We start from the raw sequence: 27,100 nt of genomic DNA, 5'->3' as shown, positions 1-27,100 counted from the left end.
TACCTAATTAAATATCAAGATGTCTTTGTGCACAGATCCAACACACACACACACACAGTTGTCACTTCAGAGGACATTACGTTGACTTACACAATGTGACTGTGTAAACAGAATTTTTTTTACCCTCTCTCTCTCTCTCTCTCTCTCTCTCTCTCTCTCTCTCTCTCTCTCACATACACACACACACACACACACACACACACACAGACACACACACACACACACACACACACACACACACACACACAGCCCATCATGTACAGTAATCACCATTTTTGTTGCAGACATGACACATTTCTTGTCTGACCCTCCTTTGTCCTTTTTTTAGCTGAACCGAGAAGCCTGTCTTTGTGTGTGTGTGTGTGTGTGTGTGTGTGTGTGTGTGTGTGTGTGTGTGTGTGTGTGATGGGGAGGTGTAATAAAAACTCCATCTGCATTTCCATAAATCAGACAGGCAAGTTTGTTGTCACCCGGTTGAGGGGCCTGAGAGCAAGGCCCCGGGGCCCGCGGGGATCATAAGCTGTGTGTGTGTGTGTGTGTGTGTGTGTGTGTGTGTGTGTGTGTGTACCTACATTATAACATACTCAGCCACAGGACCCACACCTCCTCACAGGCTTATCATCGATGCAGCGCTCTTAATGTTTAAAACATATTTCCGTAGGTTTTCCTTCTGTCTGTGTCTCCTGTTTCTATCCTTTTATACCTCATATATCTCCACAAAATGTCCTGCTCTGGCACACATATTAAAATGCTTTGATTTAGGATGGAAATTCACACAGCAGTAGCAAACAATAGCTGGCTTTCAATCCAAGTGTAGATCAGCAAAATAAAACGCAAATTAAAGCTTTTTTTCTTCCACTAATGTCATGTGAAGCAGCAACCAGGTATCACAGCGCAGGGTGCAATACACACACCCGTCCACCAGAGGGAAGCAAGACAGGAAAACAAAACCACCTGAAAACCATAGACTGTATTAAAAGTGGACTTAGCTTCCATGTCTGATGAGTGAGGCTGCAATACCACTGAGTGCCACTAGAGGTTGGCTCCAAAAAGCCTCTAACTCCATAGACTCCCATTCAACTTCTCTCATCAAATACAAAGTCAATAAACGTTTTCCATGAGTTATTTTGATGTCAATCACTAAAGTCACTCCTTCTTATTAGTTTTCTGGCGGTCCATCTGAAAATAATCCGTCATTAATAAGAAAATAAGCTTCACTCCACTCCATTAGCGAGTTTAGCTGTGGCTTCGGTTTGCAGAGTGTAGGATGTTTTTACGTGATGATGGCACTGGTTAAAATATATGTAAATGTGCAGGTCAGTGACAAATTACACATTCAAATACATTCAAAATCACCATATTATGGGTTCCAGTCAATCGACGCGTTTCCTGTAAATCTCTGGTTTTAGCTCAAAGTCAATTAACCTGTGAACATCCCTCAACAGCAGCGAGCAGTGCAGACTTCAACTTTAATGATTAATTGTTAATAGTTCACGTTATAATGATAATATAATATTATTAATATGATGATAATGTAAGCTGTGTAGTAGACATGGTTTTTTAAATGACCTGTTCAAATTAATAATGTATTGCATGAAGCTGGTTAATACATTGTAATCGTACGTGCGCTTTTCAAATCTGTTGCAACACAGTTGAACGTGATGATTCACTGGGCTACTTAAGATTATTCAAATGAAGTCATTTTTAAAATAATGTGAGATGTCATGTCGGTCTTCTAGTTTCTTGATAGTAATTGGTAGAAGAGTTTCAGTTGTGTAATATCAAATGGGAAACACTTTTTTGTTCTCTTAAAGGGTCATATTTGTGTATAAACCATTTACCAGTAAAAAATACTTACTTCACCCTAGTGTCCCTGCTACGTCCGGGTACCCAACTCTCCTACGTCCTCCGAAGTCGGACGGGCAGGCAGCTGGGTGACAAGGTAAAGTAAACGCTGTTTACGAAGTTTAAAGGAAAACTGAAAAGCTGAAAAGCTGTAACGTCACATTTTTAAGAGAAAAAAGGACTTAAATAAAAAAAACAGTTGTGGATTACTTTTTTTGTTGTTTCAGTTATTTCACCTCCGCTAAATTTTTAAATCTAATTTCAAATAACTTCTTATACTTATCAGAGAAATTTCTCAGCTGTATTTCCTTGTCCTTTACTTTAATAGCAGGTAAAACAGGGACGGGGGAGGAGACAAAGGGTAAAAAAAAAAAAACTGACCCAGAACCTCTGGGCATGTCACGAAGAAACTTAAATTAATTTGAGACTCAGATACGTCTCCAAGCCCATCATTTAACTCTCGTCATCATTTACCCGCTTTTCAATTACAAAAAGGAGTTTTAAACTGTTATTAATCTGCAACCTCTTCTTCTAAAAGTTTTTCTGAGTGTGAGGAAACCTGCCCCCCCCCCCCCCCCCCCCCACCCCCCCATCCACCCCCCCCCCCAGAAGATTTCACCCTCCGAGAGCGGCGGTACCGAAGACAGCGAAGGCGTTTTTTTGAAGTGCGTGCGTCCCATCTGATCTGATCCAGCGGGTTTGCGGTGGTGAAATTGATCCCTGTGGTGGATGCGCTGACAGGCCCGAGGAGCCAGTGTTCAAATGAATTAGGAAGAGGAGAAGAAGACAGCGAAGGCTTTCTGTTTGTTCTGCCTCTAAATAATACAGCACGATGACAGCCAGCAAACAAAAGCATTTGTGTTGTGAAGGAGCGATACCGGGGATAGGATACAACACGGAGGAATACTTAAATTACAGATGAAGGTGGAAACATCTTTTTTTTTTTTATTTTTTTTTTTTATGTTTTGTTGCGTGTTAAGGGATGGAGGCTGCATTTCAACATCTGACCATCCGAAAGAAGCCACTGGAAACCTCTGGGGGTATTTTCCAGCATAAAATATCTTTCTTTTTCACGCTTAATTGCATCGCTTCAGGGTAAAAAAAACAAAAAAAACAAACGACAGCCAAGTGATTGTATCCAAATTCCCTAAATGTGATTAAACATAAATGTGTGACGTCTCGGCGGGCAGATTTATCCCTAAATAATTGACAATGCCGTATTATAGGAATTATTCTAGCCTTAAAATGCTCATTTCACTCTGCATGTGTTTTTTTTTAACATTCATGCATCTGAAAAATAATTGAAGGGCCTTCGCGGTGCTGAATATTTCATCCCTTTTGCCTGTTTTTTCCAAATTTTCACAGACTGAACGATGGCTTTTGCACACCAAAAAAAAAAGAAAAAAAAAAAAAGGGGCGGCATATGAATTTTTCAGACATTTTAAATAATTAAGCCCAAAGTGTTTGGGGGGCAGAAGCCCTGATAAACTAATCTGAGAAGGGGGAGAGAGAAAAGAGGTCTGAGAGGGACATTAGAAATGTATTATTTTATCAGCAGCTATTTATTATTAACATAGAGCGATCCCATTAGCATTCATAGACAAAGGGACTCCTGGGAGGATGCCCCGTGGATTTCAAGGTGATGCATTAAAACAGAGAAGTTAAAAGGAGGGAAAGTATCCGCTGATCTGCATATTAGCCAGCATCTTACAGTCAGTGAAGTCAGCGGGATTTCTTGAGGTGGATTTCGGTGGGTGGATGGCAGATTTAGGACGTGGAAATGAATTGTTCTGACTTCACAAAGTCACGAACTGAATACTTGATGTTAGAAACTCACAGGTAGTGAAACATCAGGGCTGAGGACACCGAGGTCAGTAGTCTCAGCTTCAGACAGTGTAGCCACGAAGGTGTCTCGGTGTATTGGATCCCTTTCCTCAGCCGTTCAGTCCAACCTTAGTAACCTTGGTGCTATTTTTGACCAATCCATGTCTTTTCAGCCGCGTGTGAAATCACTCACCCGTACATGACTTCTTTCACCTCAACAGGAACATCGCCAAACTAAAATCTGTTGTTTCAAAACCACAACTGCAAATGATCATTCACGCCTTCATATCATCCCGACTGGACTATTGTAACTCCCTTTTCACCTGCCTCAGCAAGTCATCTCTGGATCGTCTACAGCTGGTCCAAAATGCTGCTACGAGGCTCTTAACCACGTCCAGCAGAATGACTCACATCACCCCCATTCTATTCTCCCTTCACTGGTTGCCCATCAGATTCAGGATCCAGTTCAAAGTGCTTGTTCTTACTTATAGAGCCCTCCACGGTGAGGCCCCGGAATATATAATTGACCTGCTCCAACATTATACCACCAGTAGGTCACTTAGGTGTTCCGATTTTTTCAGATTGGCCTTCGTCTCACTTCTTGATATCTCGTGCTTTTATTTCAGTGATCTGTTGTTGCGTACTGGGATTGTAGGTTGCTTTTAATGTTGTTGTAATCTGCTGTTCTTTCTGTTGTGAAGCACTTTGTGACTTCGTCTGTGAATTGCGCTATATTAAATAAACGCACTTACTCCTTACTTACTTTTCCTGGGACTTTGGGAGTTTTAGTAACAAACTAAAGGTTTCTTTTCTCAGTGAGAAACCGACAGAGAATGATCACATCTGATTATCATGTGATCCCCTCAGCTACACGGAGCGTTTTACGTCGTTCAGCCCTTTGTTTTGGTTTTATGGCCGGCTACGTTTAGATGAACTTGTACCACTCTCACTCGCAGTTTTAAACAAAGACGCACTATAAATCTATAAATCTTCCGAATAAAAACTACAGAAAATTGCCAAAAAATATCCAAGCGACAAAGCCGTCTAGAAGTCAGAAGATTAATTAGACTCACATCAAAAGAAGTCAGTTACTAAACCTTATGTGGAAAAAGGGGTGTGTCAAAAATAAGACTCCTGAGAGGCCGGAGGAGCAAGTGACAGATACAACTACTGAGATCGGCAGTAGAAAACGGTATGCCAGAAAGATTTTGGCAAGATCTAGGCTAACGATTAGCATTCCTCGGCTACTTGCTGGAGATGTCAGTGACTGGCTAAGTAGTGCTAGTCATGCTAGTGGCTAGCCTTGGGATGCTAACGTATGCAGCCTTCAGATTGTAAGTTAGCATATTTACAATAAGACTCCAAATGAAAACCCACTGTTGTAGTATTCATGACCTCGGATATCAAAATTTCCAGAAAGCTCTGAGTACACGAGTTGTGACGTATTTGCTGACATTTAGATAAATGGTAGAGGCCATAAAAGTTCATTTTTTATTAAATATAGTGTTATTTATCAAGTTTTTCTTTGTAATTTAATGTTCCAAATGACTTCACCTTCTCCTTGCTATGCCTGATAGCTTGCTAAATTGTTAGCCTCTGTGGCTTCTAGACGCCCTCCATGTTGCTAATGCGTTTTTCTCATGACAGAACCACCTGAACGCCAAACATACTGTGCACACGAATTCCCGTGTCATAACCACAAGCGTGCTGGTATTATTTGAAGGCAGCATATCTTAGGAAGCTGGTTACTTGCATACTAAAACTAACCAAGGAATGCTAGTTGCTAGGATGGCAATCAAACAGAATTTAAACCTGCTAATTGTGATATAAATTTGCCAGAAAATGAAAGCTCAAAGTAATGAAACACATTTTATAGATTTTTCTTTTGTAGTCTGGTCTTATTTTTCTGGTGGTGTTCGGGGAGACTTGGACTCTTGGTCCCAGTGGTTTTTAAAATCCTACTGTAGCTACAGCCTGGTGCAGCAAATGATATACATTCACACCTGTGGAGGAGCTTTTGAGGTCGGTCAAATGTACAAGGACTGAGTAAAGTCAAGGGTGACCAGATGGAGAGGCGGGTGAGATGAAAAAAGATCCAATATCTGTCTGTTTTCGTGACGTGAAAGAGCGCCTACAGTGGCAGGTGGAGGAGTCCGCACCTCCTTTTTTTTTTTAAACCAGAGACCAGTTGAGAAAGACATCAGAGCCCCCCTCCACCTCAGCCGAGCAGGGGCTACGTGAAAATATCCTAAATCCAATCAGGATCTGCAAATTTCATGAGCTGGCCGTCGTCCTCCTGAATTTCTTAACAGATTGTCAAAACAATGAATGAGCTTTGAGCGCTCAATCAGAAAATCGTTCTGTTCCAGACAGAGCTGCTCCATCGCCTCTCCGTTAATAAGAGTCCGATCAATTCGTATTTTGCACTCTCTCAGTCCTCAGACTGTAACCTCGCTGTGTGTCCGGCCCCAAAAATCGCATTACACTCCAAATTCGAGGGGAAAATACAGCACCACAGGATTGCATCTTATCATCTGGTACATGGACGATAAATTGAAAATAAAATAATAAATAAATAAACAAACAAGTGTCTACAGCCATGTTAGCAGCTCTGTGAGTCTCACGCCGTCACTCTGAGCTGAATGCTAATGTCAGCATCAGTGGGCTGCTAACATTTTTTGAAGGGACAAACAAACTAATGCAGGAACACGAAACTGAATGTACAAAGCATTTGACAGGTGAATTAACCACGTATGACCAGCAGGGGGTGCTGACGTTCAGTTCAATACTTTTAAAGGCCAATTGATGGTTTCTGACGTTGTGCCCGTGAACGAGCAACGAAATTTTACTCAAAACAGCAGACTTCCACGCGTTTCTATCATAAACTGGAAATGGGCTCTGCCATCTTGCATTGGTGACATGATTTGCATCGTAGTGACTTATCTCTGGTTACAAATGACATCATTGGGGGAAAAATGGTACCATTGGCAGATATTTTGACCTGTGTACAATAGGAGGAAGTGGTGACATCGTTACCAACAGTCTACGGCTTCAATACATTCTACAACCACGCATGTTTTCGTTGTTAGAGCCAGTGTGTATCACGTTGTAGTAACACCGTTTGGCCATTATGAGTAAACCGCTGCATAACCCATGACGGTTCCTGGTGGTTTGACTACAACCACAGACTGTATATTAAACTGTTCGTAGCTTCCGGGTCTGAAAAATGAAGCCTATGCAGAATTGCCATAAACTGCAATACCACTCAGGGCCACTAGAGGTTGGCTCCAAAACACCTTCTGCTCCATAGACTCATATTCAACTTCTCTCATTGAATGCAAAGTCAATAAAAAAAATTCACGTCAATGGTGTCATTCTAAATTCCCTCCTTATCAGTGGTTTTGGCGGTCCATCTGAATAATAACCCGTCATTAATTAGATATTAGGCCACAAAAAGTGGTACATTTGGGGGCGTGTCCGAGTTGATTGACATGCCTGTGGTGCAGTCGGGTGGGGCATAGCGTCCTCGCGTTCCCAGTCCAATCAATCAATCTCCCCAGTTCATCCAAATGTGGTCACATCTGGCTCCAAAAAAAAACAAGATGGCGACGGCCGAAATGCTGAACTTGAGGTTTCAAAACAGCAGTTTACAAAACAATAGGTGACGTCACGGTTGGTTGCCGCTTGACTACAACCTGTCTAGTTTGTCTATTTATTTTGTTTGTTTATTTCATCTCAGTTCCTCTAGTTATTTCAGTTTGGACCAAAGTACCGAAATGATGGACCAACATTACCATGGCTAACTGTAGCAAAAGGCTACTCTGTTTGCTGAACATTATCGCTCAGACAATAAAAAGGAAAAAAACGTCTGGGATATAATAATCTGAACCCGGATAAAAAGGAAGAAACTGAGATAGGAAAATGTCACCCCGACAACGAGGGACTATGCTGTATTTGAGATTAGATGAGGACTCCAAGAAAATCACAATTTGCAATTATAATATTGAGGAAAAGCTTTCAAGCAACATTGAAGGATTTTCTTAAGCTCCTCTCTGCCTGTTCCCGTTGATTTACTGCATAATGTTTTTCAAGGAAGAACAATCTGCCGACTCCCCCCCGTTCGACCTGTGCCAGCCGTAGAGGATGCTGGGTAAAAAAAAAAATCAGTGCATATGTGCCTGAAGAGGTGGAGCTCCTCTGTGACCAAATACTCATCTCCTCTCTCACCCCAAAAGAACCCATTAATATTTTAAATTAATGCAAATAACCTTTAAATGATGAATAATTGCCCCCATATCAAAATTCAATTACTGTTAAACACTGACGAACCGCTGATTGAAACCTATGAATAATTTCTTTGACAGAGCCTCAAAGAATTTTAGCTTTCTTTATAAGTCGGAGTGAGTGGTAAAATGTGAGAACAAACGGGGGATTTCACAATAAAAGCACATTGTTTTCGCAGATATTTCATTTTCCAGCAATCTTATAAAGCACTACAAACTGTTTTATAACTTATAAGGTAGAAGATCTTGAAGTTTATATCCAGTTAAAATGTTATATATTCAGAAAAAAAAGTTGTGCTCACGTGTGATATGTTTAAAAACGACCTAAAAAGATTAATACAAATCATCTGTTTGCTTTTATTCCACATGGACAGAAAGAATATTCGGAGAAGTGAAGGTATCATTTTGAATTTTTGCCCCTAAAACATCAGACAAAGAATTGATCGTTGCCTTATTTGAAGTTTAAATGTGCTATATAAATAACATTGCCTCCAACTTGTATGTCAAGCTGTGAAATGTATTTAAAATGACGTACATATGTACAAAATGTTAATTTTTTTGTAAAATTACAGGCATGACGGTGCTACCATATAAATTTCATTATCTTAGATTTGATGCTCAGTGTTATGTTCTGTAGTTTTGATGATATGTATACTGAATATGTTTTTGTACATTTGAGGCTACGTCCTATTGAAGTTCAAACCCCGCCCACCTTCACACCTCAGCGCACCTGAATACAGGCTGGATTTGTCAGAGTGACGATGAAAGAAGAAACAGCTTATAAATAGAATCATGACTTTCAGTAAGTTTACGTTTTACATTTTATTAAATCTCTTAAATATGCTTATGTTTGTTTGCTGCCTGTTAAAATGTAGGGAGTTTTGCATTAAACTAAAAGTGCTTCTCTCTTTCCCACATTTTTAGCACACTCCCCCCTCCAGATTGAAATCTGACAACATGATGATATTATTCATCTCGCCGCGTGCTGCAGTTTTTGGAAACGGCTGATGTAAGTGTTCGGTATGTAGGTGTGTGTCGTGTTTCTGCACCGACTGTGAAAAAGGACTTCCTCCCGGGGGGTTATTACTCGTAAACTACAGTGGCTGCAAGGCCGGAGGTTCGGTCCATCCCGCATGTGATGCAACAGCTCCATCTGCAGGGGGCACACCTACTGGACAACTTCACATGCATCGGTTTAATTAAAGAGCTGGTGACATGGCTGATGATGCGCAGACAAAAGGGAGATGATTTGAGATGGAGTCACACACAAAATAAACATGTTGAAAAGTAATAATAAAGCCAATAAAAAATAAATGTAACTCACCTTAACTCTTTCTATGTATTCTGTATTCATGGACTTTTTATGCTACTTGAGAATTTTGTATGAAACTTTTGCTCTACAATAGTTAAATCTGTATATTTTGTTAAAGTAATTATTGGTAAAGGTGTTCCTCCATATAAATAAGAAAATAATAAAGTGTTTTACCAGTTTTAGTTAACTACACAGTCAATATCTTATGTAATAAGTAGCTTGAACATCAATAACCAACCTATTACTGTTGCGGAACTAATTTCCAGTATTGTATATGGCCTATTGTTAGGTTACATCTTTAAAAAAAAATGCATTATATTTTACAACTAACTAATAAATATAGCTGTCAAACAAATGTAATGGAGTAAAAATATTGACAAGTACCTCAAATTAGCATTTTATAACTAACTTTTTAATGCAGCCTCTTAATAACCAAATGATATTACATATTATAAAATACATTATTCTTATAAATTTGACAGTGTGAATAAAAGTGACAATTAATAAAAAAATCATCTTTGAACAATAACTATAGTAACCCATACAAAAGCACCTAAAAAAAAACTTTTTCATTTCGTTACAAAAATCAAAATGAACTATTTATTTAATTATTTATTTAATTATTAATCATTTAAAAGGCACTGACACTTTACAGTGGTCAGCAATTTTGAGATAAAAGATCTATAGTTGTACTTATAGGTGGATTTTGCGATTCAAATTGGACTACTGATTGCTTTATGGATGATTATTCCAATATAACTCGTTCAACTTTAAAACTTCAGAGCCTTTGGTTTTTCCCAAGGGAACTCTTCTCTGCCGAAGTGACCGTAGCAGGCGTGGCCTGGTAGATCGGGCCGCTTCAAACCCAGTTCTCTGTGAAAGAAGCACAGCCATTATTGCAGTGGGACCAGCGGTACATAGAAGATTGTTTTTAAATGGTTTACAGCTTTCAAATAGCACACATACTTCACAATGACCCCCGGGCCTCAGGTCAAAGTTCTTCTGAATGATCTGCAGCAGCTCGTCTTCGTCCATGTTCGATGTGCCGTAGTGAAACACGGAGATGGAGAGCGGATGGCTCACACCAATGGCATAAGAGATCTGGAAGACATAACAAAGGCAAAAGTCAGACTGGTTTCATGAACGTGAGTTCAGCGGCGTCCACACGGAGGAGATCTTAGCAGGTTTATCCTCTTTTAAAAAAAATTAAATAACGCACAATTGCTGCAGTGTTGTTATTTAAATTTCATTACACAGTAAGTATCGAGTGGCAACCAGCAGTGACGTCATCCGTTGGTTTGTGAACATTATGAAGCCTCCAGTTCAGATTCTGTCCGTCACCATCTTGCTAGTTCGGAGCGGTTTGGAGCAGGAAGTGACCATATTTGGACGAGCTGGGGGAGGAGCCAGCGGTGGATCTGACTGATCCGATTGGAAACCTGACGATACTACGTTCCGCCCACCGATAGCTGTAACCTGACTGCACCACAGGCCTGTCAATCAAACAGACATGCCCCCAAAAAACACATCTTTTTGAAGATTATTTTTGTCATAAATGACAGATTTAGTTTTCAGATGGACCGTCAGAAAACTAATAAGCAGGACTGACTTTAGTTGACTTTGTATTTGATGAGAGAAGTTGAACGGGAGTCTATGGATTCGGAGGCTTTTTGGAGCCGACCTCTAGTGGCACCCTGCTGTATTGCAGCTTCAGACACTTCTGCATCGGCCTCGTTTTTCAGACCCGGAAGCCACGAACACTTTTACATACAGTCCTGTGATAAGCATGGAGTCGAGCTGTAAACCTCCTCACCTGAACGAGGGCCCTCCTGCACAGTCCGGCTTTCACCAGAGACTTGGCGACCCAGCGTGCCGCGTACGCTCCCGACCGATCCACTTTGGAGTAGTCCTTCCCGGAGAAAGCCCCGCCTCCGTGCCCACCCCCATCCTCCGTAGGTGTCCACGATGATTTTACGTCCCGTGAGTCCCGCATCGCTCTGTTGACACAGAAACGTCACGAGTCGACTCGGGCCTGCCGACACGTCACACCGAACGCACACTTCCCTCCGTGGGTCAATCGTTACCGACCTGCGGGCCTCCCACCAGGAACTTCCCGCTCGGCAGCAGATGGTAGATGGTTTTGTCGTCCAGGTATTTGGCAGGAATGACGACCCGCACCACCTTCTCCATCAGGTTGTGTCGGATCTCCTCAGGGTGACGTCGGGGCTGTGCTGCACGGAGATGACGACGGTGTGGACGCGCTGCGGCTCCACGGCGCCCGAGTTGTCTCGATACTCCACCGTCACCTGAAGCGAACGGACGCTTTAAAACCCGCGACATCAACGCCAACGGCACACGGGAGATAACGCGGACTGCGATGGTTTTCACCTGCGATTTGGAGTCCGGCTGTATCCAAGGACACTCTCCGTTACGGGACAGCTCCTTCATCCTGTAGTTCAGTTTGTGAGCCAGAAGGAGGTTAACGGCATACACTCCTCCGTCTCATCGGTGGCGTAGCCGAACATCAAACCCTGAAGAGACAAGACGGCGCGGTAACGATGAAGACCCCGGACTTACGATCGCGTGCCGTCGTATAAACGTTTAGCTCGAAATCACATTTTTAAAACAAAGTGAAATACGACCCATTTCTGAACAAAAGATCTGAAAGACTTTCGTGCTATCTTGTTCGCGAACATCGGGTACTAACAGCACCCGGTGTAGGAATCCTAACGAACTTTGGAAACTCCTGAGTCGTCCTTTAGTGTCCTTTACTTGCACTTAAATATAGCTCCCAGAGCTGCTGGCATGATTTTAGCTGAATTTATGCATGTTAAAATATACATGTGAACATCTCGGCAAACCTCCACAGACAAGGACTGTTTTGGGTACTGTTACTTCCCCCCCCCATATCAACGATGCATCATTGCGTTAGGGTGGGAAGCAAGTTAAAAAAAAAAAAAAATGAAACATGGCGCAGCTGGCGGTTGGCGGCTAGATAAATCTGATACGACCCCGTGGATGTATTGTATGAATATGTAACACCACGAAACATGACGACTCCAAAACATTAGCCGGGTACATTAACTAACGAACATCCTGAGAGAAGCATCATTTTAGCTTTAGTTGTTGACATTTCACTGAGGAAACTTTTGTCGAGCGCACCAGTTGTTGTTGTTTATCACCTTTTAGCACGCTAGTAAAGTTACCGCTGTATACAGTGATTTCAATTGAATATATAAACGATATGTTAACCGCACTGCAGGTTTTAACCGGCCTTTCTCACAACTCCGATAAAGTCTTTTCAAACAAGACGATTGTGTCCTTTTACTTATAAATATGTTGCACTTGTCTTAATAGGTCGTTTTTTTTATTCTGTTTTATAATTGTCAGTAAAAAGGTTTTTTTTTTTTCCTTATTTACAGCATGTACAATTTTAGCGTTTTAAGTGTTGCAGTAGAACTTATGACTAAGTTGACATTTTTGAAAGTTTACATCTGTTCATATAAATAATAAAAATGTAAAAACACACCAAACCTTGAATTTTGAGTCCCCGTTACACTTCTAATACTTAGAACACAAGACCAAATAATTCAGTCTCTCATGTGGTGGTTGTAAAAGGTGCAACACTGAACCTGGTCTCCGGCACCGATGTCCTCCTGCTCCTTGCCTTCGAACACACACAGTCTGATATCTCCCATACCACTGCGGCTCCAGAGCCACCAGCACGTTGCAGGTCTTGTAGTCAAAACCTGCAAACCACAGTTAGATTAAAACAACAGTCTTTTGATTTCATTCACCGAATAATCCGGTGAGTATAAGAATGCTGAATCCTCCCGTCCGGTACCTTTTGGAAGAGTGATCGTAGCCAATCTTCCTCACAGTGTTTCGTACCACCGACTGAAGGTCCACGATGCGCTTTAGATGTCACTTCTCCGACCAGTAAAATCATCCCGGTCTTCGCCCACACATTCTGCAATAGACGAGCATCGACGTATTCATTTCATACATTTTTATTATCGTTTGCTGTCAGTTCTGGAAAACATTAACGTTGATCCGTTTTTTGCTTTTGAATTTATTGCACTTTCAGATTCAAATGTTCCCATATCTGCGGTCTTAATCGGGTTTTGTCTTTATTCTTTTACTGAATCTTATATAACCTTATCAGACTGTAGCCTGTTATCGTGTATATTTTTATTGTTAGAAAGAATTCTAATTTTGATTCGTGGTGGTCCACAAGGAGTGTTTACATGGATAAAAACACGCTTTAAGTTCATTTTTCTTTTTACATTTTTGGTCAAAGTTTGCACTACCTCTGAATGGAAACCTAACGAGGATAAATACGACAGCATCAGTATCAAAAGACAGAAAACTTACCACAGGCCACTTTAGAGTCGGGGTCTTGACTCAGGTATGCATCAAGTATGGCATCGCTAATCTGATCGCACATTTTATCTGTGAACACAAAGTTAATATGTAAAAGAAAAGAACAGGAACAGAGGCCTATACGCAGTCAATGTTTTTTTTTGATACAGTGCTGTAAAGGCCGTTAAGACCACTGAAAACACTGTGGTCGTGTCCTCCTTTTTTTTTCTGGGGGTTTGGAAGTTTTATTTTTAAATAAATATTTGCACGCACAAGATGAAAGATAAAAACATTTTGACTTTAAGAACTTACAGTAGTCACATTCTACAGTTTAAAACTACAAATAATGGGTATTTTGTTTTTAACTGAACTAAGTTTAGGCTATTTTATCCATCCATCCATTATCTATACCCGCTTTATCCTGAACAGGGTCACGGGGGCTATTTTATTATAAAAAAAAAAAATAAAGGATTCACTGTTTATTCTGGCAGGATGGAGGTTTGAAACAATATTCAGAACCTCTAAATTAAAAAAAATAGATAATAATAATGCTTATTTTCCAGAGAAAATTTCTTAAAACAACAACTAATCTAAGTATCTTCTGGCTAAAGCCAGTCAGGCTTATTTTACCATAAAGACTGAGAGGAAACTGCATATTTCCATCCATAAAAGACCAATTAAAAAAGAAAATTTAAAAAAAAATGTTTTAGCATACTTTACACAAACATTAGATGTGTAAATAAGTGAGTTTTAGAGATGACGCTATTTTTTTTGTGCCATTTTAGGACGGAGATAGGCCACCTGCAAGGTGTAAGGGAAGTGAACTGGTTGTTGGCTAAGACAGGCTAACTGGCCACTAGCTGGAGCTTCATATTCATATTACCCTCTAACTTTTAGCAAACACATTTTTAAAAACTAAAATATATTATATTTCCCAAAATAGAAATGTTCTTTTAAATATAACAATATTTATTTCACTTTGTACTTTTGTTGTTTACAATGTTTTCATTTTCCCTTTTAAATGATACATTTAAAGTTGATTTTAGCATAAAGTTTCAAATTTTGCATTTAATCTTTCCCATTTCAATATCAATATTACTTTATTCTTTTTTTTTTTTTTTTAAATTAAGCTGATTATTACCCTAAAGTAGTTAAATAATAATCTTTATATTTATCGTTTTGCCCTTTTGCTTTTTTTTTTTTTTTTTTTTTAATATTGGCTCAAATTGTCTTCCATAGACTTGTAGGTTTCGGTTTCTACAATCACGGTTGAGCCACTGAACGCGTCGTTATTACTTCGTTTTAATCAAAGTTAAACCGACAAGACTTCCCGAGTTTACGCACCGCGCCGACGTGTACGGACATTTCCACACGGTTGCAGTTTGTGCACTTTCACCACATGCCACGCGTGTTAAAAACAAGCGAGACAACGAGCATCGTACCGGAGTGTCCCTTCTCCACAGACTCGGAGGTGAACAGGAAAGTCTTCCGCTGCGGGGTCGGCCGCTCGCGTTCATCTTCGGGCCGTCGGTCGCTGCGCAAAAGTTGAATTCAACGCAGTAAAAACAAAAACAACAACAACAACAACAAGAAAAACCGATCTGAACGTCAATCCTGTCGCTGCAGGGCCTCGGGTTTTTTTTTTTTTTTTTTTTTTTTTTTTAGTGAAAAGCAGCCTGTGATGTTCGCCGACACTGATTATGTGAAGCAATAATTAACTCTTCAAGTTGGAGCTCCGACGCAGCCGCAGTAGCAGATCTGATGGGACGACGGGCGAATATCACGGAGGCAACTTTTCGTTGAGTGGTCGTACGGAAACGGTTCGTTTTTCCTTTTGGGGCTCCGCAAACAGCTGTGATGGCTGAAGGAGGAATGTTTACAAGTGAAGCCCGCCCCGGGCGGCCTCGAGGTGGCGCTGTGGTCTCACACACACACACACACACACACACACACACACACACACACACACACACTTTATCGCAAGTTTGAAACTTTTCATGACACTTGACACAATTCAGAGGGATTTATAGCCGACCTTTTACTCGGCTTTACGTAAGATTTTTTAAAAAAAAATATGTTTATACATGTGGAGCTTCTAAAATACGAAGGTTTGTCATATATTAAACCAAACAACAATAAACACTAGTACAACTGAACTGAAGTTAACTATTTCAATCATTTATCAGTTGTTGTTGTTGTTGTTTTTTTTTAAATTTAAGTTTGGAGTGTCAAAACTACCATTTTGAAGGTGTCACTCTGATTGTATTATTACTATTATTTACAAACCAAATTATTATTATTTTTTTTTAAATTTTAAAGAAAATAATCAGCACATGAACTTTTTTATGATGTTTTACAGTTTGGGTTTGACTGTGTTATTCAGTGTAATAAAAAGCCAGAACAAGGTGATATACAATATTTAGGATTGTGCAACGAAGTGGGGGACAAAATAACTTTAAAGCTACTTTAAAGAAAACTCTTAACTCCTTAATTTTTATATTTCATTGTACCTATGCATTGTGTTCTCACTGCAGTTTGTTTTTCTGTGCATTTAGTTTCTTTCTACCGTCCTGATCTCTCCCCTCTCTGAGTATCTTTATAAAAATGAAACGTCTCGACTGCACCGAGTCCATGATTACTGTAATTACTCAAAGTTTGTCTTTACTATCTTATATGAAACTGCAGTGCAGATTTATTTATTTCAATTGTACTTCATAAGAATCAGCTACTGCTGTTAGTCGTCGCCAAGCTCTCTCTGACGTGCAGAAACCCTCCCAGAGTTCAGTCTTCATGACTCATGACCGAATCCTTGTAATCAGGAACAGAACATCCTGAGCTTGAGCAAAGCTGCAGCAGCATTTCTAGACCTGTTTCACAACTAAAGATTTATTAGATGGATTTAGGGTTTATTTGTGATTAATATATGTCTGAATTAATCCTTTGTTTCTGCCCCCACCACCACACAGTCTACAGTTATTCCTCTTCCTCCCTCTGATCTTCCTCTTCACCCTGCTCTCTACTTCCCTGTTCAGATCTGATGATACAAACTGATATAAACACATGCACTCACGCACGCATGCACGAGGGGCGTGCCAAATCAACCAAGGGGAGATGCAAAACAACCAAAAACAGATGCAACATGACCAGAAACAGATGCAAAACAACCAAAAAGAGACGCAACATGACTAAAAACAGATACAAAACAACCAAAAACAGATGCAACATGACTAAAAACAGATGTAAAATAACCAAAAAGAGACGCAACATGACTAAAAACAGATGCAAAACAACCAAAAACAGATGCAACATGACTAAAAACAAATGTAAAACAACCAAAAAGAGACGCAACATGACTAAAAGCAGATGCAAAACAACCAAAAAGAGACGCAACATGACTAAAAACAGATACAAAACAACCAAAAAGAGATGCAAAGCAACCAAAAAGAGATGCAACATGATTCAAACTAGGATGCGCACGACTACAAAGTGAGAAAAACAACCATAAAGACAGAAAATGACAAAAAAAGACACAAAATGATTATAAAGAGATGCAACATGACCAATAAGAGATCAAACTTGACTCAAAATAGATGAATAATCAATATAGAGATGCAAAATGGCTCAAAAAAAGATGCAACATAACTACAAATTGAGAAAAACAACTGAGAAAATGACCAAAAATATCGGCCTGATGTCTAAAAAGACCAATCAACAGATTCAAAACCACCAAAAAGAGACACACACCGACCAAACAGACACCACCACAACAACAACAACAACAGGTCCAACAAGAAGTCTCTGAATCGATGCGTGTTGGCGCCCCAGTAACATCCATGACACGTATTGCGGTAAATAACAGACATGGAAACTCTGAACAGATGAATGATAAGACCTGACCCGTTTAACACAGTTGAACCGTTTCTTTATCATTCAGCCCTGGCAAAGGAAATGTCTGTTTTGGTTTTTGCTCTTCATACCTGAGATAAGAGAGTTCATTATAACTGTGTGTATTCAAAGAGGTGGAGTTACTGTTCGAAAGATGAATCACACACACACGCACAGGCGAATGAAGCGTCTCGGTACACGTTAAAGCGTCGGACTGTGAGCTGCTGAAACGAGCAGTGGCACAACACAGGATGAGGAAATGAAGTGGAGCAACCGAGTGACTTCACCGCTTTATTGCCTTACGAATATCTCCGTGTTGCAAACACACGCAGCCCTTTTGCCCGGAGACACCAGCTTCTCACCGCCGGCCACGCGCACCCAACGATGGTACGTATGAGACTCGAACACAACCGCCCACCTCCTGAACTCTCTCGTTTTGTCCCTGATAACTGAGCGTGTTGGTGAGTGGGGAGGAGAAGGGGGGGGGGGGGGGGGGGGGGTGTGATGGGAGGGGAGGGGGGGGGGGTGATGAACACACCACAGCGCTTCACATCCTGAGAAGCAGGAAGTGAAAGAGCTGCCGTTCGCTATCAGACTGCTTCTCTCTCCGTGGTGATGGTGAGCGGCTCGGGTGGCGCCGATGGGACTTTGATTGAGGTTAAAGGTGGTTAATGAGTAACTGGACCTTCAGTTTGTTTAGGGTGTGCGACGAGGAGCACAGATCTCTCCGGAGTTGGACTGAACTCGGCGGAGGACTTTTGTTATTCTAGTTTTGTTGGCCGCAGGAACAGAAACACGGCCGACATGGTGAGTGAAGCGATTTTAAAGTCACCGCCCAGGCGGATTTGTTTTTAGGTTTTCCAGCTTTAAGAGTCAATAAAAAGTCCGCGTATGATCGACTGTCAGTGTTGAGTTTTCATGTGACTGTCACGCGGGCCTCGGGGAACCTGATCTTTCCTGTTAACACGGCAGCAGGAAGTGACATTAGGTCAGCAGAAACTCTGCTCTCGGGGATCGTAGCGCCGACGTTTAGCCGGGTGATTTTGTGACCGCTTCTCTCCTCCCACAGGCCGACAACAACTCTCAGCCGCCCGCCTCGGGCTCGTCGGCGAAGCTCGACCAGGTGCAGGGTCAGGTGAACGAGGTGAAAGTTATCCTGAAAGACAACATCGACAAAGTGCTGCAGAGGGGCGACAGACTGGACGACCTGATCGGGAAGACCGACGACTTGCAGGCCACGGTGAGTATCTGACGGTGGCGTTTGAGCCTGAAGGCCTTCTGGTCGCGACTCATTTAAATCTCAACGCTGTTCAAGGAAATGTTCCTGGAAAGTAAATCTACTGAAGCAGGGTTTTATCTACCATTTATAAATCTTGTTGGCCTATAAACTTTGTGTTACCAGTGTTTGGTGGTTATTATTTTTATGGCAGACAGAGCATTTTTAAATCAATATCGTACTGATAAGAGTCCAAAAGTATATGAACATTATAGAGTCACTCCTTCTTATTGGTTTTCTGGTGGTCCAGCTGGAAAATAATCTGTCATTAATTACATATAAGGCCCATAACTGTAAATAAAAGTGTTCGTAGCTTCCGGGTCTGAAAAATGAGGCCGATGCAGAAGTGCTTTAAGCTGCAATACCACCGAGTGCCACTAGAGGTTGGCTCCAAAAAGCCTCCGGCTCCATAGACTCCCATTCAACTTCTCATCAAATACAAAGCGTCTCCACCAGTTATCTCGGTGTTGTTAGCTAAAGTCTCTCCTTCTTATTAGTTTTCTGGAGGTCCATCTGAAAACAATCCGCCATTAATTAGAAAATAAGCTTCAAAAAGACGTGTTTTGGGGGGACGTGTCTGTTTGATTGACAGGCCTGTGGTGCAGTCAGGTTACAGCTATCGATGGGCGGGACTTAGTATCGTCAGGTTTCTAAACAGATCAGTCAGATCCACAGCGGGCTCCTCCCCCAGCTCGTCCAAATATGGTCACTTCCTGCTCCAAACTAGCAAGATGGCGACGGACAAACTCAGAACGGGAGGCTTCATAACGTTCACAAACCGACGGGTGACGTCACTCATGGTCGCTGATGCATTTCCTTTACAATAGTAACGGAGTAAACTATTGCCGATCACGTGAGCGCGTGTGCAGTGTTGTTGTAATGACTCTCACTGGCAGAAAGGGGGCGACAGAGTTCAGCGCTCCAGGTCCGTTCTCCTGTTTCTGTAAGTTTTCTGTCGTTCTTCCCTTCAGGCCGACTCGTTCCAGAGAACATCGACGCGGGTCGCCCGGAAATACTGGTGGAAAAACATCAAAATGATGATTTTAATCGGCGTGGTCGTGCTGATCATCCTCATCCTCATCATCCTCGCCGCCACCAAAGTCATTTGAGTCCCGTCTTTTCGCCGGCTCGGCACCGAGAGCTGCGGCACGCCTTACAGACTTTCTAACTGCACTCGGACGAAGAGTTGTTTTATATTTTTAAAAGATGAAAACGTAAATCCAAAACTGATTATCGATGACGACGTCTTTAATGTGACGTTTTAGAGCGGCAGGGATTTAAATTGTCGGCTGAAATTCGTCCTCAACACTCCAAGTCATTCATACGTGACGTATAGCGCTTTATTAATGGGACACGAAGTCAAATGAGTGTTTATTATTTTTATTTGTCGCATTTATTTTAATGTCCAATACACTGTGTATATATATTAATGTATGTTTATGACTGTCAAACTCTGTAATAACATGTATTATACGACTGATGATAAAGAGGATAAAACGTTAACAACGCGTTTTGTATCTTTCCTACCACAGTACTGTATGTATGTGTATATACACGCACACACACCACACACACACACCACACGCACACACGTGATCTGTTCCAATATCACATTTCAGTTATGGAATAAATGAAGCAATTCACGAGAAGCGTTTGAGCACATTAAATAATAATAATAATAAAAAAAAAAGAAGAACAAGAAAGGATGAGGAACACAAAACGTCGCAGCAATCTAAATAAATGCGAAACACTGAACTCGACTCGAGAGAAATGTTCTGTAGGTCAGAGTGCTCTTCGTTCGTTTTCTTACAATCAGCTAAGTGATCTTTGCTGGGTGCCATCATCTGTGTGGCCGACGCTCCACCAGCGCTCAGCGGACTTTCATCGCTCTGAAACCTACGAAAAAACAAACGGGAAACAAAATCAGCTGGAGGTGAAGAATAAAATCTAATAAAAAAAAAAAAAAAAAAAAAGGTCAAATTACTAAACAACAGGAATCCCCTGTGTTTATAATGTCAAACAAACAATTAATTTAACATTTTACAGTTTAAAAAAAAAAAATAAGTTAGAAAGTTAAGCTACAAGATCCTGAGGTGAAGTCAAACCTTCAGATTGGTCCAAAAAACAAAAATACACATTAAAGAAAGCATTACATGCAAATTGTCTGGAAATGTTGTGATTCTTCTCGTTTTACTCAAAAAGAGGAAAATTTTTGTTACAGGAAAATTAACAATTGAGGAGTCTTTTCCCATCGCTGTCAGTAACAAAAAAACAGAACAATACATGTACACAACGTAAAGCACTTTATCCCCCCAACACAGTAGAGTCCAAATACGAACCAGGTTTTAGCTCATGGACTACTGGCTAAATAAAGAAACAAGCATTACAGGTAAGATTAGGAATACAAATATTAACATTAGGAACTGGAAAAGTCCCGAGAAAGCTGTACGTATCCTTTGAAAAGCAAATAGTTATTTTATCATATTTATAATCATTACTTGTGGGGGAGTAAGGGCCTGTAAAAAATGACAATTACATGTGTATATTTTAAGTTTTACATTACAAACAGTTGCAAAGAAATAAAAAAATGGAAAGAAAGATGACAAAGCTGGACGTGTCCCATATTGTTTAGTTTAGAAATGCTGATACAGGATGTTGTAAGACCATACCAAATGGCAGCATTCGAGAGCGTATGCTTCTCGTACCCGGTCCGCATTGAGCGGGCCCTGAGAGTATCTGGAAGTCAGCTCATGGCCTGCAAGGAAGCTCCGCTGGCAGGTACAAACAAGGTATGTCAGAGTTAGGAGACAACATACTTCCTTTTCTGTTTCCTTGCACATCCTTAACTTTGGCATCCATTTTTTTTTTTTTTTTTTTTTTTTTTACTGTAGTACGTTACCTGTTAACTTTACAAAAAAAAAAAAGAGAGAAGGTGCAAAAGAGGCAGCAGAAGGCCGGCTGTGTAAAATAAGAGTGTAGCCTCTATGTTACCACTACTGTAAAGCACTTGAGGGTGCTGAGAAAAAGAAATTTATAAGAGGAAATTATACAAAATGAAGTAAATATAACTACTTTTACGTTGAAAGTAAGAGGTGTATTTTTGCTGTTACATACCTACTTGACGACGAGGGTTTCCCCCATTAATACGGCTTGTAACTGTTGGTGTGACCACCACGCCGTGGCGACTTGCCGTATCCACCAGATTGATCTACGAGCAAGGCAAGAAATTACTTTTTTTTTTTTAATCATTTAAAACATTTTTTTTTTATATATATATGTATATATATATATATTTGTAACTGGAGCTCGGCAGACGGCTTTACTCACTGTTGTAGTCACCATATCCATAATAGTTGTTGTAACCAGTGTAATCATAGCCACCATAGCCTCCATAGCCTTGATTACCGTAACCATAATTGCCATAATTTCCATAGCCTGGATTCCAGTAGTTGCCGTAACCCTGGTTCCAATTCTGATTGGGGCCTGCAATTAAATACAAATCATCACACGTCACATCACATGTAACCTTTCACCTCCAGTAAAACTTCTACCAGCAGCACACAGAGGAGGAAGTGGGCACAGACTGAAGAGGCGGCTGCCGTTGGCAACTCGTCTCCGACGGGGGATATCCAACGTTCTCGGCTTCGTTCAGACGTACAGAAGGTGACGTAAATATTTATTCCAGCTTTACTCAGACGGGACGGGAGCAATATGTAAGATTTAAGTTCCGTCTTGTAATACCACTCTGTGTGTTAGGGGGCGATAGTGAGTCTGCCCTCAGTCCGGCTCTCAGGGTTTCGATCAGTTTTGGTTGAATTTTGCCAATTCTCGTACTGCCTTCAGTTCGTAGTTGGTTCGGCATCAAACTTCACTCCTTTATTTGCCCAGAGACGTCTCAGCGGTGGGACGCAACGCTCACGCTAGTTTTTGCCGAACGTTTCAGCAATCGTTGCGTTTACCGTTTCCATTGGATTCATTTACGAACCCATCAGTTTTCTCAGTGATAATTCCCCGTTTTGTAGCTATTGCAGAGGTTCATAAGCAGCATGATTCATATCCGTCTTTACCCGCGGCACACCGAGTGACGCCATTAACGTGCTCCACTCACCACCACCTCTTCCTCGAGACCTGGACGAGTACCCTCCTCTTCCTCCCCAGTACTGCTGCTGCTGGTACTGCTCCTTGGACATGGCCACCTTTATTTCACACTACAGGAACCAATCAGATTGATTTTTTTTTTTGTCATGTTATTATTGGGTCGCAATAATGGATGCTACGGTTCGAGCTGAAAGAATGTAAAGCGTACCTTGCTGAGTCCAATATTGTGGTACTTCTTCTCCATGATCTGCTTCACTGGCTCCTCCTCTTGGAACGTGATGAAGCAGAAGCCCCTTCGTTTGTTCGTTTTGTTCTCCATGGGGAGCTCAATCGACTCCACCTGTTCTCACGGTGCCAATCGGTACATTAAAGAACATCTAGCAGTCTTCATGTAATGCTCTCACGTTAACACAACTCTGCTGTAGTGGTGCAATGACAGCTGAATTTGTAAAAACGACACGTACCTCTCCGAAGGCACCGAAGTACTCCCTGACTTTCTCTTCGGGGGTGTCGGGGGAGAGACCGCCGACGAAGATCTTCTTCACAGGCTCCTTGCTCTTCATGGCCTTGGCTTTTTTAGGGTCAATGACCTTCCCGTTGAGTTTATGCTCCTTCTGTGAGGCAACCTTCAGAAAGACAGAAAGAATTCACAACAGACAAGCGAATAATGATTCAATGAATAATTTTATCTAAGATTTCCAGTTTAATGAGCTACAACAGAGAAAACCAAAAAAAAACACCTCACATTTAAGAAGCTACCAACAGATATTTCTTATTTTTGTAATAATGATTGATCAATCATCAAAATACGTTCAGATGACAATTATTTAATGAATAAAAGTCGATTTAAAGTTAACAGTAAAGAAAAATTGCATTCCCAATTTTTTATTTTTTTTTTAGAGTCCAAAGTGATATTTGCAGGATATTTGTTTTGTCCAACTAGCACTCCTAAACGATAATATATCATCATATCGTTATAATATTATAATTAATGTGTCTATGACTGCTGTAAACTGTGTAAAATTGTAAAACGGAACGGTTTCATTTGGTCTCGCATTAAATCCATTCATACAAATGTGATACCGGATTTGGCCAGCAGATGTCACCATTTGTGACTGTATTAGTTCTCCATATAATTAGGAGCAACAGAGAGCTTTGTTTCCTCCATCATCATCTGTGACACAGACAGAGACGCAAGATGAGGGCCGCGAAAAATACAAGATTAATATTCTACTTGAGATACATTTTAGACTAGAGGGTAAATGTGACGTTATATGGATCTGGATTTGCAGCACGTAAATACAGGAGGCGCGATCAGAAAGTTCAGAGACGGTGGTACGTGAACATTTGTGATTTCTGAAACTGGAGCGGAGAAACATCAGATTTTGGCGTCAAACTTCTGTAAACGGTCAACAGAGACCCTTGAAACGCTTCAGAAAGTCTGCGGCGATGAAGCGACGAGCCGGGCGAGGTGCTCCGAGTGACGTTCGCGTTTCAAGAGGGGGCGGAGCTTCACCGTCCAAGACCGAAGAAGACGCGTCGGGTCAGGAGACACCGGGTGGGTTTTCTTTGACGTCAGCGGGGTTGTGTCACCGTGAATCCCCCCCCCCCCCCCCCCCGGGTCAGACCGTCAACACCGAGTTCCTTCTGAGGCGTCTGAGGGAAAACGTTCGCCGTGAACCACCTGAACTGTGGCGCCGTGGCAACGGGCTTCTCCGTCACGACAACGATTTTCCGTGCACGGTGCTGCGCTGCGATTTTTGCGCAACATTCTCCGAATTTTCCCGATCAAACCTCGTACAGTAAATGTCAGCATTACATGCGACAGCCGGACAATACCTTATCAACACTCTCGGGTTCTTTGAAGAGCACGAAGCCGAAGCCCCTCGAACGTCCGGTCATGGGGTCCAGTTTTAACGTGCAGTCTACAACCTCCCCGAACTTTGAGAAGTAATCTTTCAGGTCCTTCTTAGTCGTGTCCCAGCTGAGCCCTCCAACAAACATCTTCCTGTTGACGGCACAAGCATTTCAGGAAAGGTAAGAAACTGTTGTCTGCATGAGGGAAGAGGTTTACACGACAATTAAAAGCACAATTTTGGTTCTACTAATACTCCGCGGTCTATCGTGTGTTTAAGACAGACTCTTCATCAAAATCTAACTGGAAGACCAGACGGTTGTAGTTTTTAAATATTGCTTTTAACTTTTACGTTTCATCAAAATAATTAAAATTTTTGTGCACATCAAGTTACTAACACAGAAAACCTTGAACAACGCTGTCTTAATTCATCATAGGAGTACCGTGAAGATGCAGCCAACGATTACCTTTATTATCAACAAACGTGACGGCGGTTCTCTTGAATAATTTGACTGTATAAGATGTCAGTCAATTAATCAATATTCTCTGACTTTACCTTCTTCTGATTCCTTTGGTTGTCTGACCAGCTCAAAAACTCTAAAAGTTCACCGTCACGAAAAGGTAGAAAACCAGCAGATATTCACACAAATAAATAAATAAAACTTTGGTAACATAACAGAACAACGTATTGATTTTCTCCCAAAACAAACAGCTCGATGGCCCCGTTGTACGAGTTGGTTTATCTACACTGGCGTGTGTTACAGGAGGGTCACCAGAGGGGGGGTGGGGGGGCCCCCTTCAGGAGGCGAACCCGGCCGGGCCTCTCTGACAAGGTGTCGGGTAAAATGTGTTACGATGATCCCGGTGAACGTCACCGTACCCTTCGTCCTCCTCGTTTTTGCTGGCGTCGATCCTGGAGCCCTCGGCCTCGCCCCCCATCAGGCCACACTCCCCCGCCGCCGACATCGGGTCGTCGCTGTTCGCCTCCCCGTCCTCCTCCATCCTCATCATGGTCGTGTCGTCGCTGAATTCGTAATCGTCCGACATGTTTTGGGCTGTTTTTTTTTTTTTTTTTTAAGTTTCTCGCTAAACGTCGCACCGACACCGCGGCTCGGAAAAGTCAAAGCTCCTTCAGAAACCACAGCGGGAGCTAACAAGAGCTAACTAGTGACAGATAGCGGCGAGCTAATACTTTAATGTCATATATCGTTTAATAAAACGCGCCGCGCTAATTAGGGAAAAAAACAAAACAACAACAACGAGCCAGCCAGTTAGTTTGCGTAAATCAAACGTAACGTTAACTATGAAATCAGGGTGAACGCGTTAGAATAAGGCAACAAAAAAAAAAAGAGAGAGTCTCAGTTACAAGTTTGAGATGATTTCCAAGCGTCGTTTTGTTTTCATCGCCGTCGCTTGGTTCTTCTTCGTCGGGCTTTTAAAGGCGGCGAGCAGTCGAGACTCGAGGGTGCACAGCGCCACCTGCTGCACTGGAGACAAGACCAAATGAATTAATCAAGCGTCCTGCTGTATGTTCAGTTTGTTTTTTTCTGCTCGTCTTTATCGAGCAATTAAAAAAACCCACAATGAAACAAAATATACGAAAATATAAGAAAAATAGACAGAAAACCAGACGTAAGAAGATGCAGGGCAAAAGAAAATAGCATGATCAATTGGAGTAATGTACTTGCAATTGTTTCATTTATACAATAAAATAATTACCCAAGAACAAAGAGCATCAGTAAATAAGGTGCTTTCCCCGCCAAAACAAACTGTTGACTATAAATATTTAGATTATTTATTCCAAATCAAAGGATTAACAGATTTATTACAAATCAAGCACATTATCCAGCTTCATCTGTCTGGTCATGATATATTTGTGAGGCAAGTTTCTATCTTGAATACCTCCAAGTCATTTACTCCCATAAGTGGTGACGTGGAATAGAAATAACCTCCTGTGAAACTAATTTAAAAAAAATAAATGATTATTGTTTTTTAAGGATGGTTTGAAACACATTTGATTTCTATTTAAAGTGTTCAGCAGGGTGAAGTATCAGTCAGCTGCAGGGTACTTAAATCATTATATTCTGCTGTAGGCATCAGAAAACCCTAAACAATGTTCCTTTTAAACTAATTATATAAAAAGATGTGTTTTTGCAAAAAAGTCACTGTTATTCTAAATATAATAACGTAGATAATCTCCCATGCATAAAGAGCTTGTTTATGAATTAATGATTACAATTTATCCATTAAAAAAATTACACTCCAGTAAGAAGAAGCAGAGGAATCATTTCACAAAATAATCCAAACAATCCTAAAGGTGTGATTCAATGTCGAATATATTGTCTGTTTGTTTACTTGTG

General features: G+C 41.2%; 3 protein-coding genes and 1 long non-coding RNA gene across 8 annotated transcripts; 2 read left to right on the top strand and 2 right to left on the bottom strand.

The window, feature by feature from the left end:
- The first annotated feature begins 8,329 nt into the window (after positions 1 to 8,329).
- LOC138207890 (uncharacterized) lies at positions 8,330 to 9,246 on the top strand. Its single transcript, XR_011179047.1, has 3 exons — positions 8,330 to 8,349; positions 8,632 to 8,754; positions 8,877 to 9,246. It is a non-coding gene; the product is annotated as an uncharacterized lncRNA (long non-coding RNA).
- A 408-nt stretch (positions 9,247 to 9,654) lies between these two features.
- Positions 9,655 to 16,210, bottom strand: mat2al (methionine adenosyltransferase II, alpha-like). Its single transcript, XM_069165451.1, is given in 17 exon segments — positions 9,655 to 10,137; positions 10,231 to 10,247; positions 10,249 to 10,365; positions 11,078 to 11,206; positions 11,208 to 11,261; positions 11,353 to 11,477; positions 11,480 to 11,570; positions 11,653 to 11,741; positions 11,744 to 11,795; positions 12,897 to 12,959; positions 12,961 to 13,015; positions 13,112 to 13,176; positions 13,178 to 13,225; positions 13,227 to 13,234; positions 13,639 to 13,716; positions 15,069 to 15,113; positions 15,116 to 16,210. Coding segments are annotated over 17 exon segments (1,167 nt in total). The 5' UTR covers positions 15,144 to 16,210; the 3' UTR covers positions 9,655 to 10,034.
- Positions 16,211 to 17,793: 1,583 nt separating this feature from the next.
- Positions 17,794 to 20,760, top strand: LOC138207866 (vesicle-associated membrane protein 8). 2 transcript variants are annotated; one of them, XM_069165441.1, is made up of 3 exons: positions 17,794 to 17,898; positions 18,581 to 18,751; positions 19,759 to 20,760. In XM_069165441.1, exons 1-3 carry the CDS (start codon positions 17,896 to 17,898, stop codon positions 19,894 to 19,896), a joined length of 312 nt encoding a protein of 103 aa, XP_069021542.1. In that variant the 5' UTR covers positions 17,794 to 17,895; the 3' UTR covers positions 19,897 to 20,760. The 2 variants fall into 2 exon arrangements, with proteins under 2 accessions (XP_069021542.1, XP_069021533.1); XM_069165432.1 differs by lacking the exon at positions 17,794 to 17,898 and adding an exon at positions 18,040 to 18,318.
- Positions 20,152 to 26,172, bottom strand: hnrnpd (heterogeneous nuclear ribonucleoprotein D). 4 transcript variants are annotated; one of them, XR_011179041.1, is made up of 9 exons: positions 25,621 to 26,172; positions 24,725 to 24,893; positions 23,350 to 23,511; positions 23,094 to 23,225; positions 22,896 to 22,995; positions 22,115 to 22,270; positions 21,902 to 21,995; positions 21,457 to 21,558; positions 20,152 to 20,683 (listed from the first exon to the last, which is right to left on the bottom strand). XR_011179041.1 is itself a non-coding variant. In XM_069165408.1 (8 exons), exons 1-7 carry the CDS (start codon positions 25,785 to 25,787, stop codon positions 21,928 to 21,930), a joined length of 954 nt encoding a protein of 317 aa, XP_069021509.1. In that variant the 5' UTR covers positions 25,788 to 26,172; the 3' UTR covers positions 20,152 to 21,558; positions 21,902 to 21,927. The 4 variants fall into 4 exon arrangements, 3 of the variants coding, with proteins under 3 accessions (XP_069021509.1, XP_069021499.1, XP_069021521.1); XM_069165408.1 differs by having other exon boundaries at positions 20,152 to 21,558; XM_069165398.1 differs by lacking the exon at positions 21,457 to 21,558.
- Between the last annotated feature and the right edge of the window lie 928 nt (positions 26,173 to 27,100).

Source organism: Embiotoca jacksoni, unplaced genomic scaffold, assembly GCF_022577435.1.
Source record: "Embiotoca jacksoni isolate LCO1_2020_lvr unplaced genomic scaffold, fEmbJac1.0.p SCAF_10, whole genome shotgun sequence".
Classification (NCBI taxonomy): Eukaryota; Metazoa; Chordata; class Actinopteri; family Embiotocidae; genus Embiotoca; species Embiotoca jacksoni.
Note: the sequence above shows the minus strand (reverse complement) of the source record. Positions and strands in the feature narration are given on the sequence as shown.

Excerpts from the sequence above, each read along its gene's own strand:
- hnrnpd (XM_069165408.1), bottom strand. The coding sequence starts at position 25,787 with ATGTCGGACGATTACGAATTCAGCGACGACACGACCATGATGAGGATG. Across the intron at positions 24,894-25,620 it reads AAAAACGAGGAGGACGAAGG|GAAGATGTTTGTTGGAGGGC; the intron begins GTACGGTGACGT and ends TGCCGTCAACAG. Across the intron at positions 23,226-23,349 it reads ACTTCGGTGCCTTCGGAGAG|GTGGAGTCGATTGAGCTCCC; the intron begins GTACGTGTCGTT and ends CCGTGAGAACAG.
- LOC138207866 (XM_069165441.1), top strand. Across the intron at positions 18,752-19,758 it reads CCGACGACTTGCAGGCCACG|GCCGACTCGTTCCAGAGAAC; the intron begins GTGAGTATCTGA and ends TCTTCCCTTCAG.